Source organism: Saimiri boliviensis, chromosome 1 (genome assembly GCF_048565385.1).
Source record: "Saimiri boliviensis isolate mSaiBol1 chromosome 1, mSaiBol1.pri, whole genome shotgun sequence".
In the NCBI taxonomy this organism is placed as follows: Eukaryota; Metazoa; Chordata; class Mammalia; order Primates; family Cebidae; genus Saimiri; species Saimiri boliviensis.
Window position 1 is genome coordinate 121,536,841 of NC_133449.1, and position 25,048 is coordinate 121,561,888.

Consider the following 25,048-nt stretch of genomic DNA (forward strand, 5'->3'; position numbering starts at 1 on the left):
TCTCAGATGCCCTACAGAAGGGCCCTGTAAGACAGGACCTGCTGAGGCCCCTTCCTTCCACCCCAACCCTTGGGGGGCCCATTATTCCCCTGAGAACTCCCCTAGGTTATTCCCACCCACCCCTCATTGACCTCCAGCCTTGGAGCACCCTCACACTTTCCCCACCCTTGGGGACTCCACAATTATTCCCCACCAAAGACCCCTCCCAAAACTGCCTCCTGGCATCAGCAATGCTGTCACACCTTGGTGACTGCCTAGGCCGCCCCCTTCCCTGCCCCAAGCACCTCTGAGTCTCCATCATGACTTCCCCAGGTCTAGGGCTGCGGTGAGACTGCACAGTGACCCCAACACACAGGGCTTCCCTCCAGCACTCCCTCAGACATCCTGCCCACCCTACAGGGGAGATGAGGCTCCACCGCCCCTAAAATGATGCTTTCTGGACCCGCACAAGGCACCTCTGTCACACAGGAGTGACCCTATGAATCCCTCTCCAGATATCCTCGGGTCTTCCCCCAAGGGAGACACCACAGGCGGAGGAATCCCCTGGAGAGGATCCTCAGAAACCATCCTCAAAGCCACCATCACGACTAGAAAGACCCAAGGAAGAAATGTGGCCACGAAACCCATCTCCACATACACACTCCTCCTAGTGGCAGCTCTAGGGACCCCACTCATGGTCGCCTCGCCCCATGGTGACCTCAAGACGCTCCTCCCAGGTTAAAGGGAAAAGAACAGAAGAGTCCAGCAGAATTCCCACAGGAGAATCCATTTTCCTTTATTCATTATGCATTGGAGCTAAAGTGCAGGGCACGAAGGGTTTTATAGAAAATTTTAAGTTCTTAGTATAGTTTTCCATGGAAACTTTAAAAATTAACAATGATAGAGATAATAGATAATAAACCCATCCTAAGTACATTGTCACTAGATTTCAGCAATTCTCATTTTGCTATTTAATTTCAACTATCAGTTCCAAATATTCTAGGAGTTTTTTACATCAGATATAAGATACAATATCATTAATTATGGAAGAATGTAAGTAACTATCTCTAACAAGTGAAGATAAAAGAGAAAATATCATTATCACATCTATTAAAAATTTTAATATTTAAAATAGATGAATTTGTGTATTCACCAAAGAGTAGACTCTACAACCACTGAAGGCTTTGCATGAAATGTTTTAACATATTTCATCTGATATTTCATCTTCAGACACAAAATATCAATACATGAAAATATTCAGTTACGTATACAGGGCCACAGACTATGTTTGGAGGAAGAAATCGCAAATCAACAGTGGGATATTCCAAACTACTTTATTGTGAACGTAAATGCAAGAGGCCAGGCACCGTGGCTCTCACCTGTAATCCCAGCACTTTGGGAAGCTGAGGCAGGCAGATCACGAGGTCAAGAGATCAAGGCAATCCTGGCCACCATGATGATACCCTGTCTCTACTAAGAATATATAAATTAGCTGGGTTGGTGGTTCATGCCTGTAGTCCCAGCTACTTGGGAGGCTGAGGCAGGAGAGTCACTTGAACTCGGGAGGTAGAGGTTGCAGAGAGCCAAGATCTCACCACTGCGCTTCAGCCTGGCAACACAGCAAGACTCTCTGTTTTGGCATGACCATTATGGGCCTGGGGGAAGATGAGCTGATTTCATCTCTCCCTTTATAACCATGATGTGGGAGCCTCATTTCACATGCACAGATTTCCTCCAAAGACTAGATGAACAGGCCTGAGCCTCCATGGTACTTGGAGTAATGATAGCCTTGTCCCCATGCCGTTCTCTCTTCACACACTTGTTGTTTCGGGCCATCGTGCATTCAGTGCCTCAGTGGACAGAGATCCAAACCCAGGTACTCTCACAAATATGGAGCCAATTCTAAAGTTTTGTTAATTCCAGTGCAGCTCAGACTGTCACCCACTTGGGACTGTGGGTGATGGCGGACTCTGAACTGGGATGTGCTGTGTCCATGTGACAGTCTTTCTCTCCAAGAGTTGTTCAAGAAGGTGGTGCCTAGGAATGCCATCTGGACTCAGTGGAACAAGAAGGGCAGGTAGCACCTGACACCCACTGTTCATGCCACCATCACCCAGCTTCACAGTGTGGTTATTTGAAGAAGTCTCTGCTCTATGAAAATCCTAATCAACAACAATGACAACAGCAACAACAACAACAATAAAAATTTTTTTAAAAAACATAAAAAGAAAACAAAAAAGAAAATACTAATTTTGCTGGACTTTTTCAGCAGGAGAAGTGATATTTTGTAGTCTTTATAGTTGACAAGTCCAGGATCTTATAATGCTAATTTCTCTCTTTAAGATAAGATGGCATTAGTATGCCGAATAGCGGTGAAATCCATGCTGATGGCTCTTCTCATAGTGGTGACATCTTGATGCAAGTCTTTGTATTCACAGGGCGGTGACATAGCCTAGGAAAGTCAATCGAAGAGAAAATGGGTACAATTTTTAAAAAGCCTCCAACATTCTTTAAAAGGCATCATGGATGAGAAGCCACACATACAGATTCCTTTAGCGGGTTCCCTTGCAGCTGCTTTGGCTGAGGTTTACACTGCCAGGTTCTGAGGATGCAATCCCTGCCCATTCACTAAGGTAGTCTCCTTTAAGAGCTATGAAAAGACTGCCAGAGCCAAGAGAAACTTACTTCATAAGTTTAAAATTGAGCTCATTGCTTGATGATACTGTCACATAAAAAAAAAAATAGGGCTCCTAAAGATTTTCAGAGTATTGTGACAAGCTTGTAACAATATTATCTGTTACCTGTGCACTTGTTCCTTCAACATAATCAACATACACTCGTGCCAAACAATCAACTTACTCAGCGATTCAAATTCTACCCAAGCCTTAGTAGTTACTACACACTCCAAGCAGATTTAAATGAGGCAGGTGCGTGCTGGGCTGTTTGGGAACACCCAAGAAGTCTAATGATTGAAGCACCAAAATGTGCTACTTTACTTGCACATTGTGGTAGATAAATGTATTATTCCAAAGTATCACCAAGACACCAGAGACAGTGCCCATTTTAAATGTGTCTATTTCAGTTGGAATTTTCCTGTATACTCACAAAGAGTCATAAGCCATAAATCTTACATTGTCCCATGAAGCCATTTTCACTACAAACCCATGTCCTTCTGACACCTAGTACTTGAAACACTGGCACCTTATACAGTCTAAGCACAAGTCTCTCAGCCACTACTGCTTTGGCTGATAAACTCCTGGGACTGCACCGAGATATGCAGAATAGACGAGGACACAAAACTGCAAACTGCTTCAGTAAGACAGTCAAGAGCAGTAAGTGCATTGTCTACTTAGATATAATTAGGAATACAACTGCATTTATTCACGAATGTTATGTGAACGGGTAGAAATTAAAAACAAAACCCATTAAGAACAGATTAAATTTAATTAAAAATATTCTGAATTATGGTCAAAGCTGTGAGAATATCGATCATTTCTTAAAATACAGATCCTCGGCCAGGTGCAGGGGCTCATCCTTGTAATCCTAGCACTTTGGGAGGCCAAGGCAGGCAAATCACCTGAGGTCAGGAGTTCAAGACCAGCCTGACCAACATGGAGAAATCCTGTCTCTAATAAGAATACAAAATATCCGGGCATGGTGGTGCATGCACATAATCCCAGCTACTCAGGAGGCAAAGGTAGAGGAATCGCTTGGACCCAGGATGCGGAGGTTGCAATGAGCTGAGATCGCACCATAGCACTCCAGCCTGGGAAACAAGAGCAAAACTCCTTCTCATAAAATAATAATAACAATAATAATAAGGATTCTTGTATAAAACATAAAAGACAAGGAATATGATGCCAAAGAAATAAGCACTTTGGTCTGTTAATTTTAAGGCTTTCATTTTCCTAATCACTACTTAATATGATTTTGTCACAGATGTTGGCTTTTGTGGCGGATGGGAAACTCCACTAAGTGACTTCACAGCCTTACCTTCGATCTCTGTGCTTTATCTTTGTGAAGAAAACTAAAATGAAAATACAGGTCATGGTCATATGCCAAGGCACGCAGGTCAAAGTAATATTTCGCATAAACACCGGCAGACACAGGAATATTACACTCAAGCAGCTCCAAAAAACACTTCTCCATCTTACTCCTGCGGGAGGAGAAACACAATAAAGCCAACACAGGACAATTTGAGTCAAGTGGGTTATCTCTAAAAATATCATTCTGAGCTACTAGGAGGCTCCAAATTCTGTTTTGAAACAAATAAAGGCTGCCTGGTCGGGGCCTTACACTAATGTCCAAGCAAGGCACAGCTGCCTGGGGTCTCTTCTGCATCCCGGCACCCCAAGTTTGGGATGAGGGATAGGTAGAGGCCTCTTCCGCACTCCTCCTGCTGACCTAGTGCTTATTCTTCACAGTTCCCTTAGGGCAGCTGCACAACTCAGACTCCACGCTCACTTTGCTAGCTCTGAAGAAGCTCCAGGCATGTTTACCAGGGTGATGACAGGAAGGGACTTACTGAAGTAGAGAAGCACCAACAGGAAGATGGGGCACATCTCCATGGCAACAAATGGACCCACGGAGAGCCACCCTATTACCTCGGAGGAGAAAAACTCTAAGGCTTCAAGGAGGATTCATCCCAAATAAATACATAAGCAGTATACATTCCATGGCAAAAAGAATCCCTTCCCTCTGCTCCAGCACACTAGGCTATGGCAAGGAGGCGTAATGCAAGTTTCTGCTCACCTTGATATTATGAAGAGACTGGGGAAGAATAACATTTACAATTTGAAAGGCAGAAAAGTCAAGGAGAGACGTTTTGGCTAGACTAAACTCATTTTATAATGTGATTTATAGTAGGGCCCTGGCCTTAACACATGCAGTGTTGCTCTTGAGTTGGGAATGCAACCCTGAAGAACTCAGCATCTGTCACCCCTGGACAGAACAGAATGCGGGGGAGTTGGATGCAATGGGAGAGGAACGGACTGGGAGATGTCTTCTGCCTCATGATCATCCAGCTGCCCTCACCAAAGCTAAATTAATAGGTACACGGTTAGAGTCATTCTGGCTGCTTTCAGAGTAACCCCTGTAATGGGTTAGTTGCTTAAAAATGATCAATATCTGAACAATACATTTGGTTTCTTGGTTTGAAAGTTTTAACATTTTACCCACTGGCTAAGTAAGCAAATGCTTGAAAGCAGAGGGCAGTTAGACTATAAGTCAAGATGTGGGGCTCTCATTTGCTGAACTTAAAACCCAACTGAACCCACTTCCAAAATTAATTTCCTGTTCACATAGCCTTAAGTCTATAGAAATGTAAATCAAACAATATTTGAATAGACAGCTAATCAGGACCTGACTTACTACAGGAATTAATGGCACTTCACAGAATTAACGTATCTATTAATAGAGGTTTAATCACTGAAGAAAAGAATTCTGTGTACAGACGATGCATCTTCTGGAATTTCTGGTTTTTTAAACAGCTAGATGATTGAATAGCATACCCTTTACAACACAGCATTTCTGAACAGTGGCTACTCAGTTTAACTCTCTAGAAAGAAAATCTCTTCTAGGGAGACACATCAGTGTTGGAAATTTTATGAAAAATCTGACGGACAGCAGTTTTTTATCTGTTAAACTGACACTCAAAATGGGATCATTGCAAACAGTCAACAGCAGTAGGGTGAGACACATGTCTGTTAAATGCTTGGACGTAATGCTTTTCAGCTTCCCAAGATCATAAGCAGAAGCAGCCTGTTCAGAGCATAGCTCCTGGTGTTTCTCTGTTCACACACAAACAGCTCTGTTTGGAGCCGGTCTTCTTGGGGCTGGCCTCTGCCTCCACTGCTCCTGGAGTTCACTTCTCTGGAAACCTGCACATATCCCTGTATGCTCTCTGATCTTGTGACTAGAAATCAGAGCCCCAGCCAGCTTCACTGCAGGTTTTGAGAACAATTCAGCTGCCAAAATGGCAGAACTAAGTGTTCATGATTACAAATTTGAAACCACCTTTGCAAAATTTGTAACTGAAAAAATTATGACAGTGAAAGAGGATTGATCTGACTTCATCTCACTTCTCACCTCCAAGCTGTCCTTGTTCATTCCTACGCAGAGGCCACACTAACTTTGGAAGGAACTTAGTTTGTAGTTTAACTTTGAAACAAAGATGGTAACAACCCTTTCCCAAAACAAACCCCTTTCCCACCTGGGGACTAGATAGATGACCTTTCCAGAACTAACAAATTAGCCACAAGATTAGAAATTGTGGCTTAGGAGTCATGAGGCTGAAGGCTGCCGGAATCTGAACCTCCCCATATTGCTCCTGGGAATAACGTCACTATTGTAAAACCTAAAATCAGTGCTTGAGATATTTCACAGACCCTGTACTGGGATCAGGTGGCACCACCCCAACAAATAAACGTGGCTCATCTGGTTCTGTGGCCCCCACCCAGGAGCCAACTCAATGCAGGAGGACAGCTTCGACTCCCTATGATTTCATCGCTGACCTGACCAATCAGCACTCCCCACTTTCTGACCCCCTACCCACCAAGTTATTCTTTTAAAAAACTACCCCAGAGTTTTCAGAGAGACTAATTTGAGTAATAGTAAAACTCTGGTCTCCTGTACACCTGTCTCTGCATGAATTCAACTCTTTCTCTATTGTAATTATCCTGTATTGATAAATCAGCTCTGGCTAGGCAGCAGGCAAGGAGAAATCAGGCAGTCACAAATCTTGCTTCCTTTGAGGGACCAGTTTGCAAATGGATGACTATGATTAAACTCACTTTAGCATTTGCAACTTTCAAAGTACTTCCATTTGTTTCAAATTCGTTTGCTGTCACACTCTTTGCTAAAATGACTACCATAAATATCACAATGATCACTTGGTTTATACTATTAGCAAAATGGTGGCAAAAATGTTTTTTTGTTTATTTCTTAGAGAGAGTCTGGCTCCACCACCCAGGACTGGAATGCAGTCACGTGATCACAGCTCACTACAGCCTAAACTTACCAGGCTCAGGCAGTTCTCCCATGTCAGACTCCCAAGTAGCTGGGACTACTACAGGCACCTGCCAACACACTTGGCTACTTTTTAAAAAAATTTTTTTGTATGGACAGGCTTCACTGTGTTACCCAGCAGGTCTGAATCCCGTGCTCAGGTGATCCACTCACCTCAGCCTCCTGAAGGGCTGGAATTACAGGCACGAGCCACTGAGCTCAGGCACCAAGAGGTTACTTTTCAATGTAGATATATACACACTGCAGTATATCTACAATATACACTGTATCTTCAATTGTAGACATGCACTGAGGTGATTCTGAGTAACAGTCCTATCTGGAGTCACGGGCAATGATCACAAAACTAACTTGTGCCACTGCCTGGCATCATCCTTTCTGCGGCTGCTCAATGTAAACAAGAGCTGCTCCCTCGTCTTGCACCAGATGCAGCTAACACGGCTGTCCTCACTGTCCAGCGGGCACACAGGGCGGCTCTGCTGGAAATGCCCCCCTGCTCACCCTGCCTGCCTCCTTCAGGGCCCTTCACTTCACAGCAGTCATAAGGCCAAATGGGAAGGGAACCCTGGGGAAGCTGTGTTTCAGTGTCATGTTGGTGCATCTGGGAGGGATCCCATGACCCTGCAAGGCTCCCCGCACTCTCATAAACAACTACTGGGCCCCAGCCTTCATCTATGAATGTCTGAGTACCCAGGGAGCCTGTGAGTGTGGTAGGCATGGGGTGATGCCCCAGAAATGCTTCTCACACTGCAGGAGGTGAACGCGGAAGCTTCTAACTCATCAGACTGATTTCCAAACACATGCAATGTTCCCAACGGGAGGAGCCAGGGCACAGAAATCTAGCTATTTAACGTCATATCACAAGGTTCCTATAAAAACAGATCTTCAGATTAAAGGGGAAGACAAGGACCAGCAAAAGCAAATACACAATGGCTGACTTAGGTTAAAGCTGTAACTTCTGCATAGTCCGGAGGCCTTAAGACATTAACAGTGGCCAATTATTTCAAAGGCCAGATGTTTGCCCCTTCAAAGGTGACTGAAACTGGCAGGCAGCTTCTAAAAAGCTATAAAGATATTTACTGCACTGTGTCATTCTGACAGCACACTTGTAAAAAGTTTGCCAAAAAACAATCAGGAAAACACTTTTCAGTTTATCAGCCAGTCATTACAACGATAACACATCAAGTCTTACCCATTAATGCTGGAAAATATAAACTGTTATTCTAAAGCTGGATAGATTGAAGTCTGTGGTCTTATGCCTATTTCCTTTATCTGCACAGTGAAACCTATAAAGATATTTCTTACACTGATAACTTGGAGAGCAAATGAGGCATGGAAAATGATGACAAAGTTTGCCAAAACCTTAGAAACTCACATTGTCTCAACTGCAACATCCTTGGAATTCTGGCTGTCATCCGCACTCCAGTAACGACGATTTCCCCAAAGCTTGGAGGCCAGAAGCATGGCTCCGAGGACAATTTTTTTCCAATTAGTAGGACAAAGATCGATGTTAGCATTAGTTAAAAGGCGTTCGATGTACACCTGCAAAATAGAGCACTTGTCTTTGATTTCAGTTTGTTTCAGTGTGGTGATAAGAACATGTAAGAATGAAAGACTTCTGGTTTTGGCCAGAAAGTAAGTGCCTTTTATTCTTATGCTCTGCAGAGACTTTGCTCAGACAAAGTGAGAGGCCAAGTCACAGTCATGGTCAGATACTTCTGCAGCATACTCTGCCCATAGAAATTTCCATGCCAATTTCACTCACAGGGATGTGAGCATGAAGAAAGGCACCTTCAGCACCTTCACACTCATGAAAGGCAGCACAAACACAGGCCTCGTGCAGATTAAGGTTGTTCAGGAAACACTACAGTACCATGCGCGTGCAGCATCACACCTGGCTGGCAGGTAGATAGGAATTTTCCAGGTGTGCCAGGCTCGAATGTGTAGCACCCAAGTCATACTGACAACACTGCTGTCTTCTCCTTTTCATAATAACTAACTTGCTTTTGGGACACAGGCTTAGGAACTGCGAGTCAAGAGTGCCTCCCAGTGCTGCCGGGCAGACAGCATGACAAGGGCAGGTCTCTGTTGCTGAGAAACAGTCCCTGTATTCAGTGCCTTGATGAGGAACGCATGTTAATGAATGGAGGGTCCTGCTCACAGCCCCTATTTTCCATGTCTCCGCAATCACTTCACAAAAACTTATTTCTTGTCCTACAGTATCTGCATTCAGCCAATCCTGTGGGTTTGAAGGCGGAGAGAGCTGCCGGCCTCTGCAGCCTTGGGGTGCCACTAAACCTGTCAAGTAGTTTGTGAGATAATTTCAGAAAGTATTCTCTATCTATCCAATCTCTATCCTATAAAGAACTGGGTAAGGGACCAGCTGAGTGAAGGTTACAGAGATAAGCTGTGAGGTGTTGCTACCTCAGAGGGTGCTCTGTAGAAGAGTATGACTCTATGCTACTTGAAGTCTTTGTATCAAGGTGAAAGGAAAACAGTTCATTTTAAGAGAGTTCATTTATTGTCTGAATATTTTCAGATTGGCGGCTCAGATCTGGCAACGTTCTCCAAAGTCAACTGTGTTTTCCAAATCACATGGCCCTTGAATGTGACATGTTCTTATGACAGATACTGCTCCCTTTCTCCAAAACTCTGCACTATCGAGTATCCACGGAATAACCCTCCTTCCCAGGGTTCAACTCCACAGGACTCATGAGAGAGCACTGAAACAGCACTGGCGAGCCCTCAACTTCCTGTCACCTTTACTGCTAAGCCAGTGACCTGCTGACACTTGTCGATACCACTTGCCTTCCTGGGTCAGTGAGAAAGTTCCTGTTTTAACACCGACTCTTCTATCAGCATGATGGATCCTATCCCACTTTTGCAGACCACTGTTCCCCAAATCACCTCTTCTTGAAGACTCTCTTCCTCTCTGCCAGAGATTTTCCCCAATACAAATGTGTTGCCTGTTCCCATCCTGCTCCCCACAGCTCCCCCAGGACATCCTCTCATTTGCTCACAGTGTCATGCCCTGGTGGCTGCTCCTCACCTCCCATCTCTCCTTAACCACCCCCCACCCTCATCACTCACCTGACACTCCTCATCACTCACCTGAGACTCCTCATCACTCACCTGACACTCCTCATCACTCACCTGACACTCCTCTTACCGAGGTCCCCGGAGCTTTCACACCCACAAACCGGGGCCCTTCACCCCAAGACTCCACTCCCCAACCTGGCCCTAATCTTCTCCAGGGAATTGCCATTGCTCCTGGAGACTAACACTTACATGTGCGTTGCCCTCCTCCAATCCCCGTGCAATCCTCTATGGCTACCTTCGCTGGCAGGCTGCCTGCTTCAGGTTCTGGGCCGCCACGTGTCACGGCTCACCTGTAACAGCCTAGTTGCTTCTTAGTCCTCTTCTCTGCCCCAACCCTCCTCCCAACTATGGTCTACTCTCCCCAAAGCACTTGGGAGACCCTCTAAATTAAGAACACTGCACTCCCCTGCTCAAGATCTACCATTAGTCCCCGCTTCAAACTGGAATAAAACCTCAACTTGGTCCCCTGGTCTGCAAGCCAGAGGGCCCTGCGAGCGACGGCTCCGCCTGTGCGGCCGCATCTTTTCCATTCTGTCCTTCATTTCTCTCACCACACGGGCTCCCTGCTGTCTGTTCCTGGAACACACGTGAAATGTGCTCCTGTCTCAGTCCTGGCACTCAGCCTGCTACCTGTAATGCCAGCTCCTTATCATCCTCGCTTTATAGTCAGGTCACTGTTCAGATGTGTCCTCTCCAGAGAGGCTCTTCCTGATCATCTGTCAGAAACAGCGAGCCCCTCCCATTACACTCTCTCTGGATCCTGCTTTATCATTTTGCTATTTGCCATTACCTAAAATAAGAACTGCTTTCCTCATTAAAACAAACGCCTCATAAAGACAAGGACTGTGCTCCACCTGTCCTCTTCTCTACCCCAGCACTTAGAAGAGTGGCACAGGGCTGGCATCCCAGGGGTGCTTATGGAATGGGCACCTTCTTGGCAGCATGTAGCACTGTGACCACAGCCTTTCCTATCGCGAACCCTTTGTTCTTATCGCATTTTCCTGCTCTTCCTCCTCCCACTCTGGCCACTTTACTGGGGGCTTGTCCCTCACATGCTGGTGGTCTTTATAGAGCTACCTTTTGTCCATCTTCTCTTTTTTTCCTTGAATAAACATGTTCCCACCATGTCCGGCTTGTCAAGTTTCATTATAAACACTTTCTTTGCATTTGAGCAGCTACTCTTTTTTTTTTTCTTTCTTTCTTTTTTTCTTTTCTCCCCCAGAGTGTTGCTGTTGTTTTGCAGGTTGGAGGGCAGTGGTGCAATCTTGGCTCACTGCAACCTCTGACTCCCAGGTTCCAAAGATTTTCCTGCCTCAGCCTCCCAAGTAGCTGGGATTAAAGGTGTCCACCATCATGCCCAGGTAATTTTTTGTATTTTTTAGAAGAGACAAGGTTTCACCGTGTTGGCCAGGCTGACCTCGAACTCCTGACCTCAGGTGATCCACCCGACTTGGTCTCCCAAAGAGCTGGGATTACAGGCATGAGCCATCGTGCCTTGCCTTGAGCAGCTACTCTTACTCTTCATTCCTTATCTCCAGCTCAGATTCATGCTCCAGTCCCATACATCCAAATGATGACTGCACTGCTCAGATTCATGTTCCAGTCCATAGATTCAAATAATGACTGCACACGTCACTCTGCTATCTCACAGGCACACCAAATTTAGCCTGTATAGTGAACTCCCCCTTCTTCCAATCCAGCTGTCCCTCCTGCATCAACTCTCTCTCTCTTCATCTGGAAGTACCATTTCTGCTTCCCTCCAGCATATGCTGAGCATTCCCAATGGCTGCAGCTCCATGAAATGGCCTGCATCTGATCCAGTGCTCACAGAGAGGTTTCTACGCAGGTGCCCAGCAGAAGCCTTCGACCCTGAGCTCTAGCCAGATGCTAAAGGAGAGGGTACTGCTCTAAGTATCCTTTCTCTCCAGGCCATGTGGTTGACATTCCTCTACAGGTTAGTGTGGGGAGGGGTCAAACAATCCCAGCCATCTGAACAGGACTTAATATTCAGAATGAGTCTCACCACAGGAATTCTGTGAGAACCATGTAAAGGTAAGGACACAGCTATGGCTTGGCAGGCTAAATAGCAAAGCCCGTGTCCAAGTCTTATTGGTCCCACATGCCTGGGCAATTTCCCGAGCAGGCACAAGAGGTCACCAGGAACAACAAAGCATTCAGAGCAGCAGCTCCAGGTCAGAACTATGGGGAAATACAGCCTGGAACTCAGCTTAGACCTACACTGGAATCTGTTGAGGGAGAAACCAGAGGTCTCTCCTGCTGCTTTCAGTAGCAATTACTCTGTAATAAGAAAAGCAGTGGCATCGTTTTAAAACATGATGATGATTAAACTCTAATATGTGTATTTACTTTGCTTGCATAGGTTTCTCTTAAAAGATCTGATGATAACTTTAGGAACTGACTTCTATTTAGAAACATGGTCATATGCTGTATAGGAGACCAGTTATTAAAGATGCTTTATAGATAAGAAATAGCTTACCAATGCTACGATTGCACCTGGAGCTGTTAGTTTTGTGACTTTAAAAAGATTACAGAAATATCTGAAAATGCAGTTGCGTGTGGGTTCATCCTCAAAGGATTTCCCTGGAATCTCTTCTTGCTGAAAGAAGAAAAAAGGCAATATAAATATTCATTCAAGAAAACTTCTTAAGTACTCTTAAGATGGGAATGTTCAAATTCGTGCCCACGTGCCCCTTACAATAATTTTGCTGGGATAAAATGTCTTTTGGTTCTAAAAATATCAACAGTAGGATATTAAAATATTTTTGGTTTTCTGTGAACATAGGTGCTAAGGTGGCCCTGTGGCTATCATATGCCTGAAGAAGGAAGTTTTTAAGTTTTTATAGCATTTAAACAAATTTAAATTGAAATTGTTTTCTAATTCTATTCACAGAGTTTGTGCATATTTGTTAGGACTACTTACAAATATTTATATTGTTTGCTGCTATAAAAGCTTATATTTTAAAATGACACATTTTGTTATTTGGATGGTATGTTTATTCCCCTTAGTGCACAAATTAAGCAAAGCTGTACGTCAGCTCTTACTCCAGTGTGTCCAATTTACACACTCCTTACATAACATGATTAGACACAACTTGGTGAAGACTTAATGGTGGATGATTTTGACTTCATCATGAAATAAACACAACTCTATAAGACATAAACAGAACCTCAGAGAACGTGACACTTACTGAAAGTGGATGTAGTGGCTCATCAAAAATAGCCAGAGATCTATTTGCATATCTATAAAAGAAGAATGTGCATTTAAGAGATTAATTCAGGAATTGTTAATATCTTAGTAAAGTATCTGCTGGGAGTAGGGCATGGAGGGTGGAGGGAGATACTTCTTGTTTGCTTTGGTAAAATTTGTTCACCAAAACAGTTGTTGCCAGTTTTTCTCCTGGATCCTGGCCTTCAGAGGGTTTCTTGACCTCTTTTTCATCAGCACATCACATTCTGAACTGGAAAGTCTTTTCTGCATTGATGAGCCAGACTTGCCTTTAAATACTGACTCCCGCTGACAGGCAATGGTAATACGCTCTATTTTTACTCCTCTAACCTCATGGTGGAACACAAGAACATTTTAGAAAGCAGTAGTTGTTGGCAGTAAAGATTTTAGAACTTTTTAGAATCAATTAAGATTTTCCAAATCTTTTTTTATTATACTTTATGTTTGCTGAAGTAGTTGAGTTACAGACTTAATTGCCTTTTTATTTTAAAAGAGGCCAGTCTTTAATGAACTTTACAAACTGACACATTATGTGATCATTTAGGAAACCTGTGGTTCTCCCAATGTGGTTTGTGGACCCCTGAGATTCCCTAGGAGACTCATGATGTCAAAACTGGTTGGTGTTGTTGTTGTTATAGGGTTTTGCTCTTTCACCCAGGATGGAGCACAGTGGCACAAACCTGACTCACTGCAGGCTTGACTCCGTGGGCTCAAGCAATCCTCCTGCCTCAGCCTCCCAAGTAGCTGGGACAAAATGTCCCCACCACCATGCCCAGCTGATCTCTCTCTCTTTTTTTTTTTTTTTTTTTTTGATAGCTGGAGTCTTGCCACATTGCCCAGGCTGGCCTTAAACACCTGATTCAAAGTCATTCTCCCACCTTCGCCTCCCAAAGTGCTGGGATTACAGGTGTCGACCACCACGTATAACCCAAACTGTTCTTACAAGAATACTAATTCAACCTGAGAAGCTGATTGAAAATAAAACACACACATAATTTATTACTTTTTAAAAGCATTAAGACATTGATTGCTTTTTCCCTGTTCAACACTTGTGATGACTGTTTAAAAACAAAAGTGGGTAAAACTGATGGTTTCTCAGTATGAATAAGGGCAGTGGCACGAAATTATACCAGTATTCATTCCACTCTTCACTGCCCCTTGCAGTTTTTATTAAAGTAGCATGTTTCACTGAAGAATGTCCTTGATGAAACAGTAAAAATTAATGGTGTCATTAAATCTTGACCTCTCTTTTTAGTATCCTAAGTAGAAAGTTCACATAAAGCGCTTCTGCATACTGAAGTATGGTCATGTGAAAGAAAAGCACTTGTGATTAAATTGTGAGCCGAACAAGCCAGTTTTTCACAGAACACCATTTTTATCTGAAAGTATAGCTATTATCCATAAAATTAAGTCAAGTGAGTCTGTCATTTCAAGGAAAATAACAAGTATTTTCAAGCTAAAAATCAGGACTTTGAAAACTCACACCAACTACTGTGAGCTTGACGGCATCTTCAGATTTGAAGACATTTTTATAATGGTGGTGATACTAATGAAAGTGAGTTTTTGAGAGTATAAATAAACCAAGTAGCCAGTGCATAATATTGTAAAAGCCGGTAAGGGGAAAGATCCATTTATTGTACAAGAAAGATCAAAGACTATTAGTGAACGAATTCATTGATATGTACAATCCTGCTATAACTATTTTAATCAGTCAGCACTTCTGGAGTTTTGGTGGGGTTAAAGAATACCCACAGTCACCTGAAAGCTTTAAAAATATGCCTTTTTCCTACTATATATTTGCGTGAGGCAAGGGCATCTTTTCACTGCTTCTTTACAAATAAATTGCAAACAAAGACATAAACAAATATACTTTGGATCCCTTAATAATGTAAGAGTCTTACGGACCAAAAAACCCACAAGTGATTCACTGTAACACTAAAATAAGGCACGCTACAGCTTATAATGTCTAGAGTTATGACCCGACAGCATGTTTTGTATGACACAAAGTGATGAGCTGGAATAACAAGACAACTTTCAAAGAGCTCACCTGTGCTTTATGTTGTAATATATTGCCAAAGTCACACTGTGGAGGGAAAAAAAAAAATTGTAAGAACTGATTTTAACATTTGTTAAAATATAGCCTGAAGCTATATTTCTAAAGAGTGGGGAGGGAACCCTCTCAGGGGCCCTGAAATCCTCTATTCAGAACAGTACCATGTGAGCACTTTCCTTTTGTTTTAGTCCCCTGGCTTTACAGCAAAAAGAGGAGAACCAAAATGCTAGGCAATACGCTGTTGGAAGACTTGTGTCTGCAGAGGGTTATTAGGTATAAATAATGACATATTCTCCCTGTCATTTGCTCTTCTGCCCACAGAACCTTTCATTCTGTGCACGTTACTTATATCTATGCATACATATGCTTACATTTAGGCCAGACAGTAGTGTTTTGCTTTTTAAGTTACTAGGCCCTGCATTTCGGCTGATTTCGTTCACCATCACCTACTCACCCGTTTGTCATTATTTCCCTAAAAGCACAGAATGAATGTGCTTTATACCAAATAAAGTAATTAAAAATTACCTATGCCTGATTAGCAGGAAATGTATTAGTAAATATTATAATGCGTCCAAAAATCGATGACACTTGTAGCTCTCCTAAAATAAGCAGTACTAAACACACAGCATAACACCACATCATACAATATTAATGACAGGTACTTCCACATTCGTTTAAACAAAATATGAATGAACAAACGCAACTCTTCGGATGTATGTTTCTGTGTTCCAAAGTCATCCACAGATGTTGAGTGTCAGGACACAAGGGCTTCTCTTGGATAAGTTCTGTCCTTCCATTCACCCTCAACATTTAAAATGAGGCTCAGAATAATTTGAGAAGGCCAACTGGAGTTGTAAAAAGTAGGTCTGACAACATTATTACCATCTAAGATAGATATTTCTATAGTGCTTCCAACAGTGTCATCTCCGAACTGTAAGATCACAGAATTTGAAGTTACATGCTGACAAGGACCACCGAACCTCACGTGACGCTCCATGCACCACCCATTTTACAATGAAGAGAACCAAGGCTTAAAACTGATTTGCCCAAGGTCCCTGAACACTGTTCCTGTGAACTGCAGGTGTTCACAAAACACTATGGTATGGTATAAACTGAAGCATATGCACACATTGATAGGAATGACTCGCCCAGAGGAAAGGCCCTATGGGTAGAAAGAAGAGCAAATGACAGGGAAAACATGTCATTTTTATATTAGAACCATCACTATTTCACACAAAGGAAGCAGTGGCCTCCATATTTGCTGCACACTAGATCAGCCGGGGAGCTTTAAACAGGGCCTCAATGTCAGCTGGAGACATTCTGATTTAATTGGTGTTGGGTATGCTTTAGGCATCAGGGTTGTTGGTAAAGTTTCCCAGGTGATTCCAATATGCAGCAAAGTTTAGGAATGACTGAACTAGGGTGAAGATCAGAATCATCTGCGATGCTTTTATCCATATAATGCTGCCTCACATACTTCCCCATTTTCCTAAAAGGCTTGTGAGTGCCCGGAGACGGAGGGGAAGTGGAGCTGGGAAGATGCATGTGTTTGCAGACATGTATTCTGAAGAAACAGTATAAATGATTCTAATATGGCTCACTTCTTCCATTGAGAACAACACTCTACTAACCATGAAATGCATTTTTCAAAATCTTTCCTAAAAGCCAATTTGCTATATTAACTTGCTCAGTAAATCTTTATTTCATCAAAAGGGAATATACCAAATAATCCCTTCTAAAACTGGAGAGTAAATTAAAACTTACTGTGCTTCTAAAATAGACTTCTAGTCCAGGCATGGTAGCTTATGCCTGTAATCACGGCATTTTGGGAGGCTGGCTTGGGTGTCTTGCTTGAGCCCAGGAGTTTGAATCCATCCTGGCCAACACAGCAAAACCCCTTCTTCAAAAAAGAAAACATATATATTTCAATTTTTAAAAAAACTTGTAAAATTTAGACTACACTGGAAGAAAAAGCAGGACTTTTACTTGTTTGAACAAGAATAAGCTTAAAAACTACTTTTGAAGTGCATACTGAAACACTAGAATGTTTTGAAATCAGAAGCAGCCAGGGACTCTAGCCAAAAAAGGGTGGGTTTTACTTAGGACTTAATGAATACAAACATTTGTGATGCAATTAATTTGAATACAAACATTAAGTGATGACACCATAGAGGTCAAAGCTCAGGGCTTTAGACACAGGTGGAGTCCGGATCTTGCTGAAACACAATTGGATCTCAATTATTGTTATACATGAGAGAGGAAAGTCACATTATTATGAGGATAAATGGCCATTTTTGATTAAAGTAGAAGTTACTGACAAATTAGCTTAAAAACTAACATTAGAGACAAAGCAAAGCTTGTAACCTAGTCATGTTTATAGACTGGAAAGTCAAGTTAGGGATAAGGAGATTAACATTCTGAGGTACCACCTGTCAAACTGTTTTCTGAAAATCAACACTCATAATCGAAGGAGATGTTAATAATGTTTCCTGGACATCTCCAATAGACCTGGCTTTTAAAACCCACTTGAACCCATCTTTCAAGGGTGTTTTGAAAGGGCATCTCTGATTGTGGCCTATGAAGTGCTGGTGCATGATCGGAACATTTAAATGCAGATACACTATGGTGCCACCAGAGGACAAGCTGTTCCTTCTTCCAAGAGTAGTTTCCAAAGTAGTGCCCATCGTCTTAGGCCTGTGGCCCATAAAGAACTAATAATTTTTCCTGGAAACATCCAATAAAAAGCACCTCTCCTGTCCATTAGGTTCAATACTGTCATAACATAAATGCATTAAATAAATAGCCCTGCTTTTTCTGGGACTGCTTATTTGCTAACTGGCTTTCCCTTTTACCACACAATGTCTAAGATTAAAAGAGAAACAGAAAATTCATACTTAGGTCCTAAAAATCCATATATCATTGACATCAACTTCTTCAACTGCTTGCTGAAAAGGGCAACCAAATGGCTGAACTAACAGCGGATGGCCGGGATGCTTTTAGCATATGGGGGTCTGTCACTCAGCCCTTGGCAACCTCGTTGTACTCACCATCCTAATATTTGGCTGAGATCAGGCTTGCTGACTGTGCTGTTATCCAGCAATATGGTGGAACACGAGCTGTATTTTCTATCAAGATGCCACGGAGGTATCTGAAGAAGAAGAAAGATAGAGAAAAATATCACAGTAGGCTGAACTTACAAAAGTGTGGGTTTTGTCCCTTTGTCAAAATGTCAAACAATAAAACATTAAGGTATTTTTCATACTCTGTGAGCTGCCTGAGTGTGGTATCATGTGCAGCTCTATGGGAAACTCATTGGAGGCTGTTAACTTACACAGATGATGTTTGAGAAATGGGTTATAAAATGCTGCCCTTGATATGACACCGATCATCAAACCTGGCAAGTCTCTATTATAAATTCCCTTTATAATTAATGGGAAACATTTAAAATCGGATTTCATGTTTTTTTCTTATGCAATAAAAAGCACTGAGATTTTCTATTTCTGTTATTCATTAACTGCAACAAAATGTCATACATTAAATAATATCGACACAAGAGCATTTGATTGCAGTAAATGAAGATCTAATACTACATTTACTAGGTTACTAATCCTAAGTGTGTGCATTCAAGAGAGATTGAGATGGAACAAGTGTGTTAGAGTCAGAGACTGTGTATGCCAGAGCTGCTCAATCACCAAACAAGTGAGGGGCCATAGGTCTCCCTGGGCCTGTTTCCTTGTGGGAGGATGGAAAAAGTACTGCTTTAAGACTCTCTCACATCCAAAAATCTGACAACTTTGGGAATGTAACTTTCACTTCTATTTACATAAGACTGCTATGACACTACTCAAATGAGAACTTCTGAGAATACTCTGCATTCATTTCAAAAGTTAATTGATTTCATTCTTTAAGTTATTTGATGCACATTATGGCACATTCCTGCCTCACTCGTGCTGCTCTCTGTCTGGAATATTTATTCCTTTCCCCCTTTGTCCCAGCAAGCTTGACCTCATCCACCTTCAGGGATCCCTTTGCCTGCAGCCACACCACAAAACATTTCTGGTTTTGCGTACTCATCAGTCTAATTCACCGTGTGTTACATGATACAATTGCCTGCAGAACATCCCCCTCACGAGAAAGTGAGCCTCTCCAGGAGAGGGAGAACCGCTTCTCTCCTACCTGCAGCTGCTGAGCACAGAATGTGGGAGAATTTAAGGAGTTCAATAAGAGCTTGACAAATACTTAAATCAGTTACAATTTGGAAAGTAAATCTTCCTACAGATACAAATCAGTGAAAATTCATGCACACTGCTATCAGAGACATGACAGTGAACCTTTTGAGCCCTGTAGAAAATCAACTATCTCTAAAACACTTTCAAAGTATCTATTCATTTGCTGAGAGTGCAATAGTCAATACAGAATCTGCCTCAACTATGTTAAGTAAGTGTTTCTCCTGGCCAGGTGAGATGGTTTACTGCTGTAATCCCAGCACTTTGGGAGGCCAATGTGAGTGGATCACATGGTCAGGAGTTCAAGACCAGCCTGGACAAGATGGTGAAACCCCATCTCTACTAAAAATACAAAAATTAGCCAGGTGTGGTGTTGGGTGGCTGTAATCCCAGCTATTCAGGAGGGTAAGGCAGAGAATTGCTTGAATCCCAGAGGCGGAGGTTGCAGTGAGCTGAGACTGTGCCACTGCACTCCAGCCTGGGTGACAGAGCAGGACTCCATCTCAAATTTAAAAAGAGGGAGAGAGAGAGAGAGGGAGAGGGAGAGGGAGGGAGAGAAAGAGAGAGAGAGAGAGAGAGAGAGAGAGAGAGAGAGAGATAAAGTGCTCTTCCTTAAAAATAATCCCAGTAGCCAAATGCCAGTCACCAAATAGTTGAAAAGATCAACAGCATTATTTAAAACCACAAAACACCCATTATTTTAACTGGAAAAAAACTAACTCAGATGAGCCTTCCTTCCTCCTCTTAATATGCTTGTTTGCATCATGTTATCACACTCTTCCATCAGGGTCTCTCACAAACACATTAAAGACAGAACAGGTTTGGATCTACTACTAATGACCTAGTATGGAAAAAATAAAGGCAGGGTAGGGAGAAGATCTAGTGGTTGTTTATAAAACTGCACAGCATTTAAACATTGCCAGTAGCCAATAATCAGAAATGTCCATAGAGTCCAACAGCATTTTGCTGCTTCAGAATTTGAAGGACCAAATTACCCTGTAAGATAGAAATGTTTTAACTCTAGCTAAACTCTTATGTTTCTTAAGCTATTCTGTTATAGATTACATTAACAGTGTATGTGTGTCAATGTGTATACTTTTATTGTCTCAAAAACAAATATGGCATAAAAAATAAAAATGGACTTATTCAGATACTTTCGTTCAAAGGAAAAGCAGGTATCCCTTAAGGTCACTACTATTAAGGGTAATGCAGCATAATACTTTAACATAACAAAAGTCAATTCTGAGGAAAATTCCATATATGAGAATAAAAATAACAGGGGAAAAGCACCAAAACAGACTAGTTGGTACAGCTTTAGGTGATTATCTGTCTCCATTTTTTTAATTTAAAATTTCTTATCACTCATTGTGACCTCCACCTCCAAGTTCAAGCAATTCTCCTGGCTCAGCCTCCCGTGTAGCTGGGACTACAGGCGTGTGCCACCACGCCTGGCTAGTTTTTGTATTTTTAGTAGAGACAAGGTTTCACCATGTTGGCCAGGCTAGTCTCGAACTCCTGGCCTCAAGAGATCCACCTGCCTCTGCCTCCCAAAGTGCTGGGATTACAGGCATGAGCCACCACACCTGTCCCTCAAGATCACTTTTTTCTCCCCACTTTTTGATAAGACATGTTTTAGATGTTTTTAAAATAATTAATGACTTTTAGCTAACTTGAAAATTTCCAATACTTTGTGTGCTAACAAAATCAGCTCCATCTATGTTGCACAGCAATGGGACCACATGGCAGGTATGGAGTTTGAATAGAATTATTACACAAAGCCTGAGTGGAAAAGTGTAATATGCTTAATATATGTATAACTAGAAAATTGTCTGAATTAATGTCATAATTATGTTCAATTTAAACTTAGATTTACACTTACATATAGGTTCTAAATTTGGGTTAAATATGATGGATTGACCACAAATTTATTTTCTCTTCCTTCTGAAATCTCATGAGAATTAGTCATAAAATAAACATTATACACAGGACCAGGAGACAGGATTGACAGCGGATGATTCTGAGTCAATGTTGCAAGGTGACAGGCAGATAGAGGAGTGGTAACTGACATGAAAGCACAACCCTGGTGCCCACAGGGAGTGGCTTGAACAGAAACAAGCAATCCTGTGTATTTTGAAGAACCCAACACGGTCTCCAAAATCAGAGCACATGGTACCTGGGAAGGTAGGGTGAAACACAACAGAGCCAGCAAGGTCAATAGTAAATCTGTGCTTAGAACCCCAGGTCCACCTGTCCTCCCATCTTAGAAGGAATGTGGATGTGTATTCTCTGGATATATTATACCTGAAGGTTTCTGAGCTCAGACCTACCAGGGCTGAAACCTGGAAAATGGGAGTAAATGGCACACACGAAGTGAAACTCCACCTTGCTTCCCAACCCTGCTTCTGGAAAGCCAGCAGCCATGCTTGCACTGCCCAGGCAGAAAATTGGGAGGCCCTTCTTGGAAGAACACTGAACCATGGCAAAGAAAATACCCTCGTGTAATACACTGATGTCCCTCAAAGGAAAAGCTGCCTCGACATCCAAATCCCTACAGTGAGATCCCTTAGTGAAAAAAAGCTCCTGCTTTCAATGAGAGAAAGCCAAAGACCACCACACATTTGAGCAAAGCCTCCAATGGGAGATGAAAACAACAGGAAAAAGGAATTCCTGGGACCAGTAAAAATTCAGGAGCAAAACTTTTTAAAAAATCTTAAAACACCCTTAAGGAGATTTTTAAAAATTCAATAGAACAGTTAGCATGGACAAAGAATCTCGAAGAAACAGAACAAAAGACAAACTGGAAAATCGGAGGTGAAGAAATTACAGATCAATGCAGAAATACTGGTCTAAGAGGTGCAACATCTGAATCATTAGACTAAAATAATAATAAAACAGAGCACACAGAAGAATTCTCTAAATTTTATTACAGACTTAATGGCCACAATAAAATAAAAGGTCCCTACTTAGCTCTGTGATACAATTTCAGAATTTCAGGGATAGAGAAGGTCCTAAAAACTTGACAGATGGAAACACTGATTACATATGACTTATCACAAAAGGCAATACTTTCAAAAACAGTATAATAAAAATGCAATAGAAAAATGTCTTCAAGCCATGGCATTTAGTTTTCACTCTAGAATTTTACACTCTATATCAAAGGAGGGGTTTTAAGAAAGCCCAGATCTCTAAACATGTGTATACATGAGCCTTTCCTCAGAAACTGCGCTCCAGCACCACTGGGGAGTAACACAAGGCAGAGGGCAATGCACAGTCTAGGACTCAGGGACCCAACATTAGTGGTCCCGGAAGATTTCAGAGAGAGCTCCCAGGCCAACAGGTGCAGGGCAGCCTAGGAAAACACAGTCCATCCTGAGGAGGATAACAAAAGGCCAAGGAAACTTGCTTCAAGAAAAAAACATGGAATGTATTTTTTAGTAGATGAAACATATTTTTGATAGGCATGTGACAAATGTGACAACTCTTGGGGAAGAATAGTTGTTAGACAGCCAAAGGAATATAGTCAGAAAATCAATTCCACACACACACACACAAAAATGAAGGATGTGAAAACAAAGATACCAGCCAGAGGCTAATGGTCACATTTGGCTTTCTGAGCCATCATGAGCTAGGAAAAGGGAGGTTACCTGGGAGAAGAGCAGAAGTGTTCAGGTTGAAATATTTAAGAGAAAGAATGAAGGATGTACAAGAAGGAGGCACACTCAGAGCATTATATGACTCAGCAGTGAATAACATGCATAGTCATAATCACGTAAATATCAATTCATGATTTAATTAAAAATGTGTTACAGGTGGAAGAAACGGGGAGGGAAACAAGGTCGCAGAAAGTGTTGAAGAAAATGGACTTAGCTATTTTCGGTTTTATTTGATTTTAAAAGATTAAATATTTAAGGCAGATCTTTATATCACAACCAAATTATTTAAATTTAATTTAAATGTCAGACAGCCTTAAAAATGGGCACAGTAAGTTAAAGACTTTCCTGCATAAATCTGACACTTAGGGAAATAGAAAAGAGTTAGAAAATTCACCAAAAAAGAATCATGCTAACAGCCCTGGGTCCCTGTTACATTTCTAAGGAATCATGACAGATAGACTTAATTTAAACAATGAATTTCTTAACTTTTCAAAAGCTTACTTACAGAATATATGCGAAAGCGTCTCCTCTTTCCTTGCACTAAAAATAAAAATATAACTAATCAATTCTGGTATAATAAAATACCATAGAATAAAAGTAGTTGCTAATCATCTGATCATCACTATATAAAACAAGACAAATCTGATTATCACTATATAAAAAAATCAATTTTTAAAAAATTTTAATTTAAACAAAATTTAACATTTAAATAATCTGGCATGATGAATCTCATAATGTAAAATTTAAAAACAGTTTTATTTTTTTACCTAACACATATTCGACTACGTTCAAATGAAAGAATCCCCATGTACATAAGGAAAGGCAAAACAAATTAGGGAATGTTAGTGCCCTCCAAATCTCATGTTGATTTGTAATCCCCAGTATTGGACGTGGGGAAGTCTTTGGATCATGGTGGCTGATCCCTCAAGAATGCCTTAGCGCCAGTCCCTTGGTGATGAGTGAGTTCCTGCTCTGAGTTCATGGAGGATCTTCTTGGGGTTTTGTTGTGGCTCTGAGATGGGGGTCTCACTCTCATGCTCAGGCTGGAGTACAGCAGCGTGATTATGGTTCACCGCAGCCTTGACCTCCTGGGCTCAAGTGATCCTCCCATATTCCCCTCTAGAGTAGCTGGGGCTGCAGGCGTGCACCACCACATCTGACTAATTTTTAAATTTTTCATAGAGACAGGGTCTCACTACTTTGGCCCAAGGTGGTCTCAAACTCCAGGCTGAAGTGATCTGCCCATCTCCGCATCCCAAAGTGCTGGGATTGCAAGTGTGAGCCACTAGTTTCACACACTAAGGCTAATACGGAAAACAGCACAGGGCGTGTTACATTTCTATTACATTCCAATGAAAAAGTTCTAGCATCAACTTGGATGTGACAGTGGTTAGAGCACTGTGAAAAAGGAGGCCAAAATCACAGATCCAATCTAGAACAATGGATCCTTTTGATTTGCTCAAGTGAAATCCAAGCTGTGGCCTAAATCCTATCACTCGTTATTCAAATGTACTCTTTAGAGCAAGGGAAAAATGGCAAAGATGTATGAAGAAAAAGGCATAAATCAGTGACATAAACCACATGACTACTACACTAAATCATGTGGCCAATTAATTGTGTTGGTAAAAATGTCACCAAATGTGTGAACACAAAGTCTGTATGTTTCCATAAACAGTGACAACTAAAGGAAATAACATCACATGAAAATAAGACAAGTAAGTCTATGAAAAGTTGAACAATTTTAACTAATATCTGAGTTTCTCTAAAT

At 41.8% G+C, this 25,048-nt stretch overlaps 1 protein-coding gene and 1 long non-coding RNA gene across 2 annotated transcripts; both read right to left on the reverse strand.

The window, feature by feature from the left end:
• Positions 1-802: 802 nt before the first annotated feature.
• On the reverse strand, positions 803-13,403 carry LOC141581612 (cyclin-Y-like protein 1B). The gene is made up of 5 exons (XM_074387615.1): positions 13,311-13,403; positions 12,599-12,718; positions 8,378-8,544; positions 3,973-4,135; positions 803-2,431 (listed from the first exon to the last, which is right to left on the reverse strand). The coding sequence occupies exons 3-5, from the start codon at positions 8,464-8,466 to the stop codon at positions 2,318-2,320; spliced, it is 366 nt and encodes a 121-aa protein (XP_074243716.1). The 5' UTR covers positions 8,467-8,544; positions 12,599-12,718; positions 13,311-13,403; the 3' UTR covers positions 803-2,317.
• A 1,992-nt stretch (positions 13,404-15,395) lies between these two features.
• LOC141581620 (uncharacterized) lies at positions 15,396-23,821 on the reverse strand. The gene is made up of 3 exons (XR_012514362.1): positions 23,786-23,821; positions 18,449-18,549; positions 15,396-15,431 (listed from the first exon to the last, which is right to left on the reverse strand). It is a non-coding gene; the product is annotated as an uncharacterized LOC141581620 (long non-coding RNA).
• Positions 23,822-25,048: the final 1,227 nt, after the last annotated feature.